This window comes from Amblyraja radiata, chromosome 17 (genome assembly GCF_010909765.2).
Source record: "Amblyraja radiata isolate CabotCenter1 chromosome 17, sAmbRad1.1.pri, whole genome shotgun sequence".
NCBI classification, from domain to species: domain Eukaryota; kingdom Metazoa; phylum Chordata; class Chondrichthyes; order Rajiformes; family Rajidae; genus Amblyraja; species Amblyraja radiata.
Window position 1 is genome coordinate 1,686,726 of NC_045972.1, and position 15,168 is coordinate 1,701,893.

The following is a 15,168-nucleotide window of genomic DNA, read 5'->3' on the forward strand; positions in this document are numbered from 1 at the left end:
ACAGGCACAGGTAATTTGCCCAGTCCCATCTGATTTCCCCATCTTCAGGTTAAGTGGAAATTTCGAGATTGAAAACTGTCCATTTGCTTTTAGTCCTCGGAGCTATATGTTTATCCCATGTGCCTACCACATTATTACCTCCCTCCGTACCCATTTCCTAACTAGATTGACAAGATATTGAGAGGAAACGCTGGTGAGCATTGTGATAATTCTCTCTTGTTTTATCGTAGGGGCTCCTGGGGATGTGCTGCCCGTCAGCAAGAAACCAGACAAACTGTTGGAGTTAAAATCCAAGGTGTGTCAGACAACGGATATTTTTGGGGGTCTTAAATTAATAATGGGTGTTTTAAAAACTGATTATTCAATGCAGTGATGAAGGAAACCTTGGATGGCAACTCATTCTGCTTGGCTATCTGAATGAGTAGTTCTGGAACTGTCTGATTGACAAAACAGTTAATAAGGGTATGCACAATTCTGGACCTTATTCACAGAAACGTAGTATATGAAAGCAGGGAAGTCATGCTGACCATTTATAATGTACCCGCCTGGCTTGAAATTACATATTGCTCTCATTCCTGGTTACCATGTTATGGGAAGGTTGCTAAGATGGTTCAGAGGAGATTTATGGGAGCGTTTCCTTGGATAAAGAACCACAATTATAAGGTGTGTAGGAAAGAACTGCAGATGCTGGTTTAAATCGAAGGTAGACGCAAAATGCTGGAGTAACACAGCGGGACAGGCAGCATCTCTGGAGAGAAGGAATGGGTGACGTTTCTTGTCCAGACCCTTCATCAGACTGATGTCAGGGTAGTGGGCGGGACAGAGATAGAATGTAGTCGGAGACAGGAAGACTGGTGGGAGAACTGGGAAGGTGGAGGGGATGGAGAGAGAGAAGGAAAGTAAGGGCTATTTGAAGTTAGAGAAGTCAATGTTCATAGTGTTGGGCTGTAAGCTACCCAAAACGAAATATGAGGTGCTGTTCCTTCAATTTGCGTTGAGCCTCACTCTGATAGTGGAGGAGGCAGAGGACAGAAAGGTCAGATTGGGAATGGGGGGGGGAGTTAAAGTGCTAAGCAACCGGGAGATCAGGTAGGTTAAGGCGGACTGAGGAGGTGTTCAGCGAAACGATCGCCGAGCCTGCGCTTGGTCTCCTTGATGTGGAGAAGTTGACACCTGGAACAGTGGATACAGTAGATGAGGTTGCAGGAGGTGCAAGTGAACCTCTGCCTCACCTGGAAAGACTGTCGGGGTCCTTGAATTATAGTTACATTAGAGAGGCTGCCACTGTTTTCTTTGGAGATACAAAATCTGTGCCGGGATTTAACAGAAGGATGGAAAACGATGAGGGGCGTGGACAGAGTGGATCGTGGGAAGCTTTTCCTATTGGTAGAAGGGTTGAGGACCAGAGTCCACGGGTATCAAATAAAAGGCAAGAAATGAAACAATGTTTTTATGCAGCGTGTGTTTGTGATGTGGATGTACCGCTGACAGATGGAGACGTTTATTGGCGGCCTGCCTACATGTGGGAATTGGATAAATACACGATGGAAAAATGGTGTGGCTACAGAGAGAGTTTTAGTAGAGAGCTTGAAAGCCGTGATGAGTTGAATGACCTGTGAATGTTGTGGGAGTTGATATCTAACCTGCAGTCAAGCTGAGTTACTTCTTGTGTACCTCTTGTGTAGAGTTACAGTCACATCCGGTGCTGTGCACTGTCTCCATGTGGGACCTGGATTGCATCCTCAACAATCTACAAACTCCGTCTGTATCGGATACAGTACAAGAATGATTCCATCAACATTAATACGGTAGGAAGATTCTCATTTCAAAACGGTGATTAATGGGTCAAAATACCGTGGCCTGGAGCTACGAGTGCTGCGTGTGGGGCGATTGGTGTGACACAAGTGTGAGAAGCCAGGGGAGCATTTGTACAATGATGGGGTCTAATGGGTGCTGGAAATCAGAAATAAATGAACGGCTGGAAATACTCAGATAGGCAGTGTCTGTGCAAATACAGGCAGTCACGTTCCAAGGTCTAATGACCAGTCTGTGGTGGGAGAAGCTACAGAATTTAATTCTTTTCTTACAGATCTCGCGGTTTACGAAGACTTTACCGCCGGCTCATCGGTTGCTTTTCTCTGCCGATTCCACAAGGCTGTTTGTTGCCTCAGACCACAGCCAAATTCAGGTTGTGGATCTGACGATGTTGGGTTCCAAGAGCATACATTCCCTTGCACCAAAATCTGGTGAGTTTTCCATGGGAATACGCTGCTAATTGATATTGGTTTATTGTCGTGCAAAGTGGACTTTGTTTTGAATGCTGTTGAAACACATTGTACCGGTGAGTACGTCAGTGCAAAAGTGAAGATAACTGGTGTACAGAATCATGTAGTGTTACAGCTTCACACAAAATGTAGATTAAAAAAATGCAAAGGCTACATTGGGTAGATTGCAAGATCGGGAAGACACCTTTGGCTTATGAGAGGTGCGTTTAAGATCTAACAACAACAGGGAAGAAGCTGTTCCTGGATCCAGTGCCTGGTGCTTTCTTGCTTTTGTATCTGCAGCCTGGTGGGAGAAGTGGGACTAATCGGGTGTGAGTGGTCCTTGATTATGTTGGTTGCTTTCCTGGGGCAGCGTGAAGTATATATGGAGTTGATGGGTCCCAGGGGTTGGTTTGGGTGATGCCTTCAACAAATAAACTTCATGACTTTTTGCCTGGGGCTCTAATGTGAAGATAGCTCGACCCCTTCCACTTCCTCCAAATCCAAGGCGTAGCAATTGGCACCCACATGGGCCCCAGCTCTGCCTGCCTCTTTGTAGGGTATGTCGAACAATCCCTGTTCCAGATGTACACTGGCCCTATCCCCGAACTCTACCTTCGCTACATTGACTACTGCATCGGTACAACCTCCTGCACCCATGCAGAACTCACTGACTTCATTAACTTTACTGTTTAAGAAGGAAATGCAGATACTGGAAAATTGAAGGTAGACAAAAATGTTGGAGAAACTCAGTGGGTGAGGCAGTATCTATGGAGCGAAGGAAATAAGCAACGTTTCTGGTCGAGACCCTTCTTCAGACTCACTAACTTTACTACTAATTTCCTGACATTTCCCTACAGTTTGATCTTACCGGCTATATAACAGGAGATAAACTAGCGACTGACATTTATTATAAACCCACTGACTCCCACAGCTATCTAGAATACACTTCTTCCCACCCTGCTTCCTGTAGAGACTCTATCCCCTACTCCGTCTATGCCACATCTGAGACCAGGATGAGGTGTCCCATATCACGACATCTGAGATGTTCTCAGTCTTTAGGGATTGGGGGTTCCCCTCTCCCATCATAGATGTGGCCCTCACTAGGTATCCCGCAGCTCCGCTCTCGCTCCCCCTCCCCCCGTCACAACAGGGACAGAGTCCCCCTAGTCCTCACCTTTCACCCCAACAACCGTCGCATACGGCACATAATCCTCCAGCATTTTTGCAATCTTCAATGGGATCCCACCACTAGCCACATCTTCCCATCTCCACCCCTTTCCGCCAAGACCATTCCCTCTGCAACTCCCTGGATAACTCGTCCCTTCCCACCCCCTTCCCAGGTACTTTCTCCCCAGGTACAACTGCAGGAGATGCAACACCTGTCCCTATACCACCGCCCTTGACTCCGTCCAAAGACCCTGACAGTCTTTTCAGGTGAGGCAGAGGTTCACTTGTACCTCCAACTTTATCCACTGTTCCAGGTGTGGACTCCTATATATTGGTGAGACCAAACGCAGGCTTGGCGATCGTTTCGTTGAACACCTCCGCTCAGTCCGCCTAAACCCACCTGATCTCCCGGTTGCTAAACAGTTTAACCCCCCCATCCCATTCCCACACTGACCTTTCTGTCCTGGGCTGCCTCCACTTTCAGAGTAAGACCAAATGCAAATTGGAGGAGCAACACCTCATATTTTGTGGGCAGTTTACACCCCAGCGGTATGAAGATTGACTTCTCTAACTTGAAGTAACCTTTGTCTTCCTGCTCTCTACACCCCACCCCACTCCCAGATCTGCGACTAGTCTGACTGTCCTCGTTTGTCTATGTTTGCTTTGTTACCTTTTCCTAACTAACGGTGATCAATTCTACATTTTCCTTGATCCACATCCATTTTGTCTACTTTTCACACCTCACCGTTCCTTATCTCTATCTCCCTCTCCACTAATTCAGTCTGAAGAAGGGTCTCGACCCGAAGCGTGACTCATTCCTTCTATCCAGAGCTGCTGCCTGTCACACTGAGTTACTCCAGCATTTAGTGTCTATCTTTGCAGTTTAGACAATGTGTTGAAGTGTAAAGCTTCAGCTGTCATTGTGTGGAGATTGTGATTCTCAGTCAAATGTAGCTGATTGTGACAGTGGGAAACTCTGTTGGAGGATCGGCGGGTCGGGGGGTGGGGGTTGGTTCTGGCTCTTTGTGGCACGGTCCCTGTGAATTCTGCCTCGCTCTTTGGAAGCTCTTTATTCTTGAGAGAACGGGGGGAAGGGAGGATGCTTGGGCAAACTAGTGGCCAACTTTTACTGAGGCCAGCTTTGGGGAAAAAATAAAGTGCTGGATTAATTCAGTAGGTCAGGCAGCATCTTTGGAGAACATGGATAGGTGATGGTTCAGTACAATTAGTCTGAAGAAGAGTCCTGTCTGGATATGTCACCTATCCATGTTCTTCAGAGATGCTGCCTGATCCACTGAGTGACTCCAGCACGTTGTTTCTCTTATTGTAAACCAGCATCTGCACTTCCTTGTTTCTTCTTTTGTCTACATGGTGTGTTTTCTCTTGTACTGTAGATTGCCTTGAGCCCGTCTGTCTCCTGGCGGTGAGTGCAGATGGGAGCTGGCTTGCGGCTGCAAGTTACAACTGTGAAATCAATGTCTATAACCTCACACAGTTCAAGGTAAGGGAGAGGAGATTGCAAGGAGGGGAAGGGTTGCAGCTGTTGCCACAGCTTGTTGGGAGCGTGGGTTGTGGTGCGGAGGGCTTGACCCGGGCAGGAAAGAAGCTGAAGATAGTGGCTTCTGTCACTGAGTCACTGGAGACTGGAAGCTGGTGAACGCAGGTCTCTATTCAACACGTGAATCAGGCCGACTGGAGAATCTGCTTCTCTCCTGACAGTTAACAGCACAGTAATGTTTTATACATCTTAAACACAAAGAATATTCAAACACTATTTGCTGCTTCAAGGGGTTCTGACTGTACTACACCATCCACAAAATCTGATCCATTTTTGCTGACCTTTACATCTCAGGGGAAGGTAAATTGTGAATGAGTTTGTTTCAAGACTGGTTCTCCATTTAATTAATGCCTGCTCGCCACCTAGTTGTATAACTCCTGAATAACGTCTGACGGTGGGAGGGACACGGCAGACTGGAGGAGGAGTAATGGTGTGTGTCAGGATAGAGGGAGGGACTGATTTGAGAAGATGATTGGGGAAAGGATGGGTACGGAAGGGGAAACGCTGAGGTGATGGGTAGAATGAGATATTTGGATTTGATGATTCCTTCCTTGGTAATGTTTTGGTATATTATTGTCACGTGTACCAAGATCCAGTGACGGGCTTTGTTCTTTCCCACAGCATCACTGTACCATTCCAGTGTACAACCACCTCTCTACTGCAATGGCCATCAATCCACACTCCAACAACCTCGTCATTGTACATGCAGATCAGCAGGTATGGCCTGACTGAAGTGGTGCTCATACTGCCCACCTTTAGTCCAATCTGTGATCTTTCTGTAGACTCTAGTCTGGGATTCCTGTAGAGGATCTGTTACCTACATTAAAGGTCTTGGGGTACAGAGGGACGCTGACTTGCACATTGACACGGTCAGAAAGCAGACCAGTGCTGATTGATTGACCATAATGTGATTGACTTTAGCACAGTGATGACCCCTGGGGTCAGCATCAGAGTCACTCTGAGAATTATCCCACACATGGAAGACTTTTGTTCTGTGGGGAGGCTGAAGAAGCTGGTGTTGTTCACCTTGAAGTTCAGCTACAGTAAGGAGGTCATCAAGTTGGAAAAGATGCAGAAGAGATTCATTTACAGTGTATAAACACATGATAAGGGAATAAATAATGTTTAGTGCAAGGTAAAGCCAGCAAAGTCCGAACAAGGATAGTCCGAGGGTCATCAAAGAGATAGATAGCACTGCTCTCTGGTTGGCGAATGTTAGCTGGGCTTGCGGGCTTGAGTTGTAGGGAGAGACTGAGACATTTTTCTTTGTAATGTAGGAGGCTGAGTGTAGCAAAATTATAAGCCGCATGGATACAGTGGGTGCTCAGTCTTCCTTTCCCCAGGGTAGAGAATTTTAAAACTAGAGGGCACAGGCCTCTAGAGTTGAGAGAGTGGTAGAGTTTTAAGAAGAACCTCAGGGGGCAAGATTGTCCACTGAGGGTAGTTTGTATCTGGAATGAGCTGCCAGAGGTAGCTGCAGAAGCAGATCCATTATGATTTTTAAAAGACTTTTGGACCGACATATGGATAGGAAGGGTTTACAGGGATATGGGCCAAATGCAGGTAAGCTCAGTGTGCCAGTTTTGTTAGCATGGCTAAGGTGGGCCGAAGGGCCTGTTTCCATACTGTCCCAGCTCTATAACTCTCAGCAGATTTGTTGAGAGAAAGTGGGATCAAAGTATTCCAAGCTGAGAATCGGCTTGATAAACGGGCACAAAGGATTGTGGCAGAAAGGTTTATATCTAAAGATGTGACGTATTTGGCAAAACGGTGATTCAATACAGCGAGTTGTAAACAACCATAAAATGTTTCAATACAGCGAGTTGTAAACTGGACCATACTGCCTGAAAGGGCAATGGAAGTGAATTCAGAGGACGATTTTGAAGGGACGTGGGTAAATGCTATAGATGTGTAAGCAGGGAACTGAATGCACGATCCAAGGCGCGGTGGCACACTGACCTTTGTCTGTGTGTGACAATCTGTTCCAATGTCTAGTGACTGTTTCTTTTGTTTTGTCAGATGTTTGAGTTCAGCATCGTTGAGAAGAGATACACAGAGTGGAGTCGTAAACTGCAGCAACAGGGTCTGCACACACTCTGGCTGGAGCGGGACACTCCCATCATACATGTCACCTTCAACCCTGCAGTGCCCACACACATCATCCTTCATGATACATATATGTTCTGTATCATTGACCAGTCGCTGGTGAGTGGCTCTGCCTGAACATTCTCCCTGCCTCTTTGCTGCCCTGTTATCCCACAGCCCCGTTTGCTATTCTCCTCCATTTCTAGCAACTACCCTTGTTTACCATGTCTTGCCCTGCAGCCTTGGCAGCCTCACCACCTGCCCCCACTACAGTCTTGTCCCAATCCCCCAAACCTCAATACTCACTGTCTACGGGATTTGTTTTTGTTGCTAAGTGACTGACTTTCTTTGATGCATTTTTGTTTGGAATTAATTCCTGTCAATCTTTCCAGCCCCTGCCCACTGACCGATCGCAGCTTCATAACCAGAGCTTCTTGAAACATTTGTCTGCAAATGCTCGGAAAAACCAGGAGCATGCATTCAAAATCTGTAAGAAATTCAAGGTAAGATCTGGGATGATGGGACGATGGGTGGACGGGCAGGTAATGTCGTGGAAGCAGAGAATCTGCAAAAGGATTTGGACAGGTTGGGAGAATTTGCAAATAAGTGGCAAATGGAATACAGCAGAGCAAAGTGAACTTTGGTAGAAGGAATAAAGATCAAGGTTTCAAGGTCAGTTTATTGTCACATGTACCAATTAAAGTACAGTGAAAATGGCATTAGCAAATGTAGATATAGGCTATTTTCTAAATGGGGAGAGGATTTAGAAATCAGAGGTACAAATGGACTTGGGGGTGCTGGTGCAGGATTGCCAAAAGGTTAATTTGCAGGTTGAGTTGGTAGTAAGGAAGGCAAATACAATGTTAGTATTCATTTTGAGAGGACTATAATATAATAGCAATGATATAATGCTGAGACCTTTATCAGGCACTGGTCAAACCACATTTGGAATATTGTGAGCCGTTTTGGGCCCCATATCTGGGGAAGGATGTGAGGGTCCAGAGGAGGCTTACGTGAATGATCCCAGGGACGATTGGGTTAACATATGAGGAGTGTTTGATGACTCTGGGCCTGTACTGGCTGGAGTTTAGAAGGATGAGGGGGGTGGGGGGGTCTACCGAATAGTGGACGTGGAGAAGATATTTCCAGTGGTGGGAGAGTCTTGGACCAGAGGGCACAGCCTCAGAATAAAAGGACGTACCTTTAGAATGTAGATGAGGAAGAATATTTCTAACCTGAGGGTGGTGATTCATTACCACTGACAGTAGTGGAGGCCCATTCATTGGGTATTTAATTTTTAACGCAGAGATTGATAGATTCTTGATTAGTAAGGGTGTCAAAGGTTACGAGGGGAAAGCAAAATGGATTCAAATGGAAAAACATCAACCATGATCTAATGGGAGAGCAGTCGTGATGGGCTGAATAGCCTAATTCTGCTTCTCTGTCTTATGATCATATGATTATCCCCAATCCCCTGCCCCCACTTTGCTCAAGATATCTGAAAATCCCAGCATATCACGCCTGCAGTTTGTTCATTATCTTCCCATCATCTCATTTAAAATCTCCTATCCATCTCTGGAACACTATTTCCTTTCATGAAACTCTTACTGCTCAATCATGTAATGCTTTTCTTTAAATGCACAGTGACCATATATTTTATGAATAAATTCCAATAGTTTCCCTGGCTTATTCCGTGTTATTTCCCACCCTAAGTTTACTACTTTCCAAACCGCACTTTGGAAGCTCTCTGGTGGGGTAGCTGTGGATGTGTTTGATCAGATTTCACAATCCTTTCCTTCTCTCTCTCTCTCTCTCTCTCTCTCTCTGCAGCCGTTGCTCCATGTGGAGCTGTTGTTTGATGGCTCTCTGGTGGTGGTGGAGCGTCCTGTGATGGACATCAACGCACAGCTGCCCGCCCCAGTCCGACAGAAGAAATTCGCCACATAGTTGGCTCCTGGGTCTGATTTGCATTGTATATCTGCTTTCCTTAGTCTCATTCAACTTGCGAAAAGTTGCATTGGATTTCCAAGCTTGAAATATTTTGTATAAATAAACATTGTTAAAACTCCAACCATGACTGTTGTGAAAATACTGATCCACTTTAGTTGCCACTTTATTCTCTGGCTTTGCACAAATGGGCTGCTCTCATTCTTGGGAAGCTATGTTTATTTGCAACACTTTGAATTGATTGTGACTGATCTGCAATTAATCTTCTCCAATGCTGAAGGGTGATGGGATGCCATGATGGGTCACTCCCTGCTGTTGCTCAGTTCATCATTTGTAATGTTTGAGAATAAGCCTGTAGGAAATGATACAACTAAACATTAAATATTCCAATTTCAAATAATATCCCCATAGTCCCCCAAAATTAGCTGTGCACCTGAACTAGCAAATGCAACACAGTTAGTGTTGGAATCTACGTATATTGTTATCCTTTATCTGTACACTATGGATGGTTTGACTGTAATCATGTCTAGTATTTATGTTGACTGGAGAGCACACAACAAAAAGTTTTTCACTGTACCTCAGTACATGTAACAATACGTATATCCCATTAACAAAAAGCAAGGCATCCAATAGGGCAAATGAAGGCCCTATGAATGTAGAGAGGATGTTTCCACTAGTGGGCGAGTCTAGGACCAGAGGCCACAGCATCAGAATAAAAGGACGTACCTTTAGAAGGGAGATGAATAGGAATTTCTGTAATCAGGATGGTGAATCTGTGGAATTCATCGTCGCAGAAGGCTGTGGAGGCCATCAGATGGCAAATATCGACAGCTTCTTGATTAGTAAGGGTGTCAGGGGTTATGGGGCAAAGGCAGGAGAATGGGGTTGAGAGGGAAAGATAGATTAGCCATGATTGAATGGTGGAGTAGACTTGATGAGTTGGTGATCTAATTCTGCTCCTGGAAATTATGAACATCAGCCCACTTTGTCACCAGCAGAGTGATAGAATATGTCATTAACATTGCCATTGAGTGGCTGTTCCTCATCAATAACCAGATGGGTTTTGGGCCCCGACTCTGTTCTTTACTCTAATTACAAGCCTGGTCCAAAGAGTTGATCTGGTCGCTCTCATCGAAGTTCTACCCACTTATCTTCCACTTTGCTACTGAAAACAAATGTTTTCTCTCTTTTGCCATTCTTACAAAGGGTGTAGGGCCTGATACTAATAACAATTACTATTTCCACAGATGTTACCTGATCTAATTGTTTCCTGTATAGACATGGATAGTATGGGTTTGAAGGAGGGTATCGACCCAAAATGTCACCCATTCCTTATCCAGGGACGCTGCCTGTCCCGCTGAGTTACTGCAGCATTCTGTGTCTACCTTTGGTGTAAAGCAGCATCTGCAGTTCATTTCTACACAATTGTTTCAAGTATCTTGTTTCTAATTCTGATTTTCAGCATATTTTGCTTTTTGACAAGAACTACAATGCTGAGAACTATATTCTGTACTCTATCTTCCCCTTTGCTCTACCTACTGTACTTTGAACTAATTGTATCTATTTATGCATATCTAATCTGTTTGGATAGCATGCAAAACAAAGCTTTTTACTGTAGCTCAGTACATGTGACCGTAAATCTAAAGTTAGTGTTTTGGATAGAAGACTGTCGGCATGGGGAAAATAAGTTAATTTGTAATATCAGAGAATGTGGGATAGTTTGACAGAGTGAGGCTGGGCTTGCCATTGGGGATAAACTGTAGACCTTATCTAGTCAATTAGTTGATGGCTGTATTAGGGAGTGCGATTAGAAACAAAACAATTGTTAAAAGATGCAAACTAAAAGGTGTGAGGATGTGCAGGACAGGCTGTGATAACTGTTCCAATGCCAGAGATATTAGTATCAGAACTGGCATGTCTGCCATATTTTCCATTCTCTGCTCTACTGGTTGCAAGATCCACATTCCTATTTTCTTTTTTCCCCCACTCCCTTCAATGGAAGTTATGTTGAACTGCTGGCTTCTATTTTGCATACAGTGCCCTCCATAATAGAAACATAGAAAATAGGTGCAGGAGTAGGCCATTCGGCCCTTCGAGCCCGCACCGCCATTCAATATGATCATGGCTGATCATCCAACTCAGTATCCTGTACCTGCCTTCTCTCCATACCCCCTGATCTCTTTAGCCACAAGGGCCACATCTAACTCCCTCTTAAATATTGCCTATGAACTGGCTTCAACTACCTTCGGTGCCAGAGAATTCCACAGATTCACCACTCTCTATGTGAAAAATGTTTTTCTCATCTCGGTTCTAAAAGACTTCCCCCTTATCCTTAAACTGTGACCCCTTGTTCTGCACTTCCCCAACATCGGGAACAATCTTCCTGCATCTAGCCTGTCCAACCTCTTAAGAATTTTGTAAGTTTCTATAAGATCCCCCCCTCAATCTTATAAATTCTAGCGAGTACAAGCCGAGTCTATCCAGTCTTTCTTCATATGAAAGTCCTGCCATCCCAGGAATCAGTCTGGTGAACCTTCTCTGTACTCCCTCTATGGCAAGAATGTATTTCCTCAAATTAGGAGACCAAAACTGTACGCAATACTCCAGGTGTGGTCTCACCAAGTGTGGTACAACTGCAGTAGAACCTCCCTGCTCCTATACTCAAATCCTTTTGCTATGAATGCTAACATACCATTCGCTTTCTTCACTGCGTGCTGCACCTGCATGCCCACTTTCAATGACTGGTGTACCATGACACCCAGGTCTGGTTGCATCTCCCCTTTTCCTAATCGGCCACCATTCAGATAATAATGTTTGGGACAAAGACCCATCATTTATTTATTTGCCTCTGTTCCACAATTTAAGATTTGTAATAGAAAAAAATCACATGTGGTTAAAGCGCACGTTGTCAGATGTTATTAAAGGCCATTTTAAAACATTTTGGTTTCACCATGTAGAAACTACAGTTGTGTTTATACATAGTCCACCCATTTCAGGGCACCATAATGTTTGGGACACGTGGCTTCACAGGCGTTTGTAATTGTTCAGGTGTGTTTAATTGTCTCCTTAATGCAGGTATAGAGAGCTCTCAGCATCTAGTCTTTCCTCCAGTCTTTCCATTACCTTTGGAAACTTTTATTGCTGTTTATCAACATGAGGACCAAAGTTGTAATGCAAAAATAGGATGGCCAGGTTACAGTTTTCCAAGAAGTACTTAAAAGAGTAATCACAGTTCTGGAAAAAGGTCTTGTGGCCAGATGAGACAAAGATGAACCTGTATCAGAGTGATGACAAGAGCAAAGTATGGAGGACAGAAGGAACTGCCCAAGATCCAAAGCATACCACCTCATCTGTGAAACACGGCAGTGGGGTATTATGGCCTGGGCCTGTATGGCTGCTGAAGGTACTGGCTCACTTATCTTCATTGATACAACTGCTGATGGTAGTAGCATAATGAATTCTGAAGTGTACAGACGCATCCTATCTGCTCAAGTTCAAACAAATGCCTCAAAACTCATTGGCCGGCGGTTCATTCTACAACATGACAATGATCCTAAACATTACTGTTAAAGCAACAAAGGAGTAAAAAATGGTCAATTCTTGAGTGACCCGATCTGAACCCAATTGAGCTTTATATATGAGCTTTTATATGCTGAAGAGAAAACTGAAGGGGACTAGCCCCCAAAACAAGCTAAACCTAAAGATGGCTGCAATACAGGCCTGGCAGAGCATCACCAGAGAAGACACCCAGTTACTGATGATTGTTATCCAGTTACATGAATTGCAGACTTCAAGCAGTCATTGCATGCAAAGGATATGCAACAAAATAGTAAACATGACCTTTCATTTACATTACATTGCTGTGTCCCAAATATTATGGTGCCCTGAAATGGGGGAGACTGTATAAACACAGCTGTAATTTCTACATGGTGAAATCAAAATGAAAAAAATGACCTTTATTAAAATCTGACAATGTGCACTTTAACCACATGTTTTTTTTAATTACAAATCTCAACTGTTGCTATTGGCACCCTAACTCACTGGCAACAAATTCACCCATCCCTAGTCTCACTTCTGTTGGCTGTTGCCGTGTTCATCGATTCTATCTGTAGTCCGTGGAGGCAAAAGGAAAGTTGATGGTTTGGGTCAAGAACCTGCATCAGCATAGGATGCTCCTTTTTGCTTCACCGATGCTGCTTCCCTTTGAACTGACTTCCTTTGGCAGTTTATTTTTTCATAGAAACATAGAAATTAGGTGCAGGAGTAGGCCATTCGGCCCTTCGAGCCTGCACCGCCATTCAATATGATCATGGCTGATCATCCAACTCAGTATCCCGTACCTGCCTTCTCTCCATACCCTCTGATCCCCTTAGCCACAAGGGCCACATCTAACTCCCTCTTAAATATAGCCAATGAACTGGCCTCGACTACCCTCTGTGGCAGAGAGTTCCAGAGATTCACCACTCTGTGTGAAAAAAGTTCTACTCATCTCGGTTTAAGCTGTGACCCCTTGTCCTGGACTTCCCCAACATCGGGAGCAATCTTCCTGCATCTAGCCTGTCCAACCCCTTAAGAATTTTGTAAGTTTCTATAAGATCCCCTCTCAATCTCCTAAATTCTAGAGAGTATAAACCAAGTCTATCCAGTCTTTCTTCATAAGACAGTCCTGACATCCCAGGAATCAGTCTGGTGAACCTTCTCTGCACTCCCTCTATGGCAATAATGTCCTTCCTCAGATTTGGAGACCAAAACTGTACGCAATACTCCAGGTGTGGTCTCACCAAGACCCTGCACAACTGCAGTAGAACCTCCCTGCTCCTATACTCAAATCCTCAAATGGAATAAAACTTCATTTTATTCCAACATATAACCATATAACAATTACAGCACGGAAACAGGCCATCTCGACCCCTCTAGTCCGTGCCGAACACATAATCTCCCCTAGTCCCATATACCTGCGCTCAGACCATAACCCTCCATTCCTTTCCCATCCATATAACTATCCAATTTATTTTTAAATGATAAAAACGAACCTGCCTCCACCACCTTCACTGGAAGCTCATTCCACACAGCTACCACTCTCTGAGTAAAGAAGTTCCCCCTCATGTTACCCCTAAACTTCAGTCCCTTAATTCTCAAGTCATGTCCCCTTGTTGAATCTTCCCTACTCTCAGTGGGAAAAGCTTTTCCACGTCAACTCTGTCTATCCCTCTCATCATTTTAAAACCTCTATCAAGTCCCCCCTTAACCTTCTGCGCTCCAAAGAATAAAGCCCTAACTTGTTCAACCTTTCTCTGTAACTTAGTTGCTGAAACCCAGGCAACATTCTAGTAAATCTCCTCTGTACTCTCTCTATTTTGTTGACATCCTTCCTATAATTAGGCGACCAAAATTGTACACCATACTCCAGAATTGGCCTCAGTAGTTTCTTGAAGGTAGACACAAAACGCTGAAGTAACTCAGCGGGACCGGCAGCATCTCTGGAGAGAAGAAATGGGTGCCGTTCGGGTCGAGACCCTTCAATTTCTTGTGTCCTCTTAGTCGTCCTTTATCCTGTCCCATTGACTGCAGGTACACCCACTGCTGCTGCTGGTCTGTGATTCCCACACCCACTGCTGCTGCTGGTCTGTGATTCCCCACACCCACTGCTGCTGGTCTGTGATTCCCCACACCCACTGCTGCTGCTGGTCTGTGATTCCCCACACCCACTGGTGCTGGTCTGTGATTCCCCACACCCACTGGTGCTGGTCTGTGATTCCCCACACCCACTGCTGCTGGTGCTGGTCTGTGATTCCCCACACCCACTGCTGCTGCAGTTGACCACCTCCTCTTGCCCGCTGTCTACCCACTCCCATTGGCTGTTGGTTCACCGCTTATTTCGCCGCACACGTCCATTGGTCTCGGGTTGGACGCCACCTATTGGCCATGAAGAGGGCGCCACCTATTGGCCATGAAGAGGGCGCCACCCATTGGCCAGGGAGAGGGCGCCACCTATTGGCCATGAAGAGGGCGCCACCCATTGGCCAGGGATAGGGCGCCACCTATTGGCCAGGAAGAGGGCGCCACCCATTGGCCTGGTAGAGGGCGCCACCCATTGGCCTGGTAGAGGGCGCCACCTAGTGGCTAGGAGGAGTGGGCGCTGGG

The 15,168-nt window shown here is 45.2% G+C and overlaps 1 protein-coding gene across 1 annotated transcript in view; it reads left to right on the forward strand.

Annotated features, from left to right (window-relative positions):
- The window catches only part of LOC116982405 (hyaluronan synthase 3-like), a 44,978-nt gene extending 35,827 nt beyond the window's left edge, over nucleotides 1-9,151 (forward strand). The window contains exons 10-17 of the mRNA XM_033035611.1: nucleotides 231-295; nucleotides 1,686-1,808; nucleotides 2,090-2,246; nucleotides 4,829-4,935; nucleotides 5,614-5,709; nucleotides 7,012-7,197; nucleotides 7,470-7,580; nucleotides 8,908-9,151. Coding sequence (XP_032891502.1) covers nucleotides 231-295; nucleotides 1,686-1,808; nucleotides 2,090-2,246; nucleotides 4,829-4,935; nucleotides 5,614-5,709; nucleotides 7,012-7,197; nucleotides 7,470-7,580; nucleotides 8,908-9,024 — 962 coding nt within the window. The 3' untranslated portion in view covers nucleotides 9,025-9,151. The remainder of the gene's footprint in view (nucleotides 1-230; nucleotides 296-1,685; nucleotides 1,809-2,089; nucleotides 2,247-4,828; nucleotides 4,936-5,613; nucleotides 5,710-7,011; nucleotides 7,198-7,469; nucleotides 7,581-8,907) is intronic.
- The last annotated feature ends 6,017 nt before the right edge of the window (nucleotides 9,152-15,168 follow it).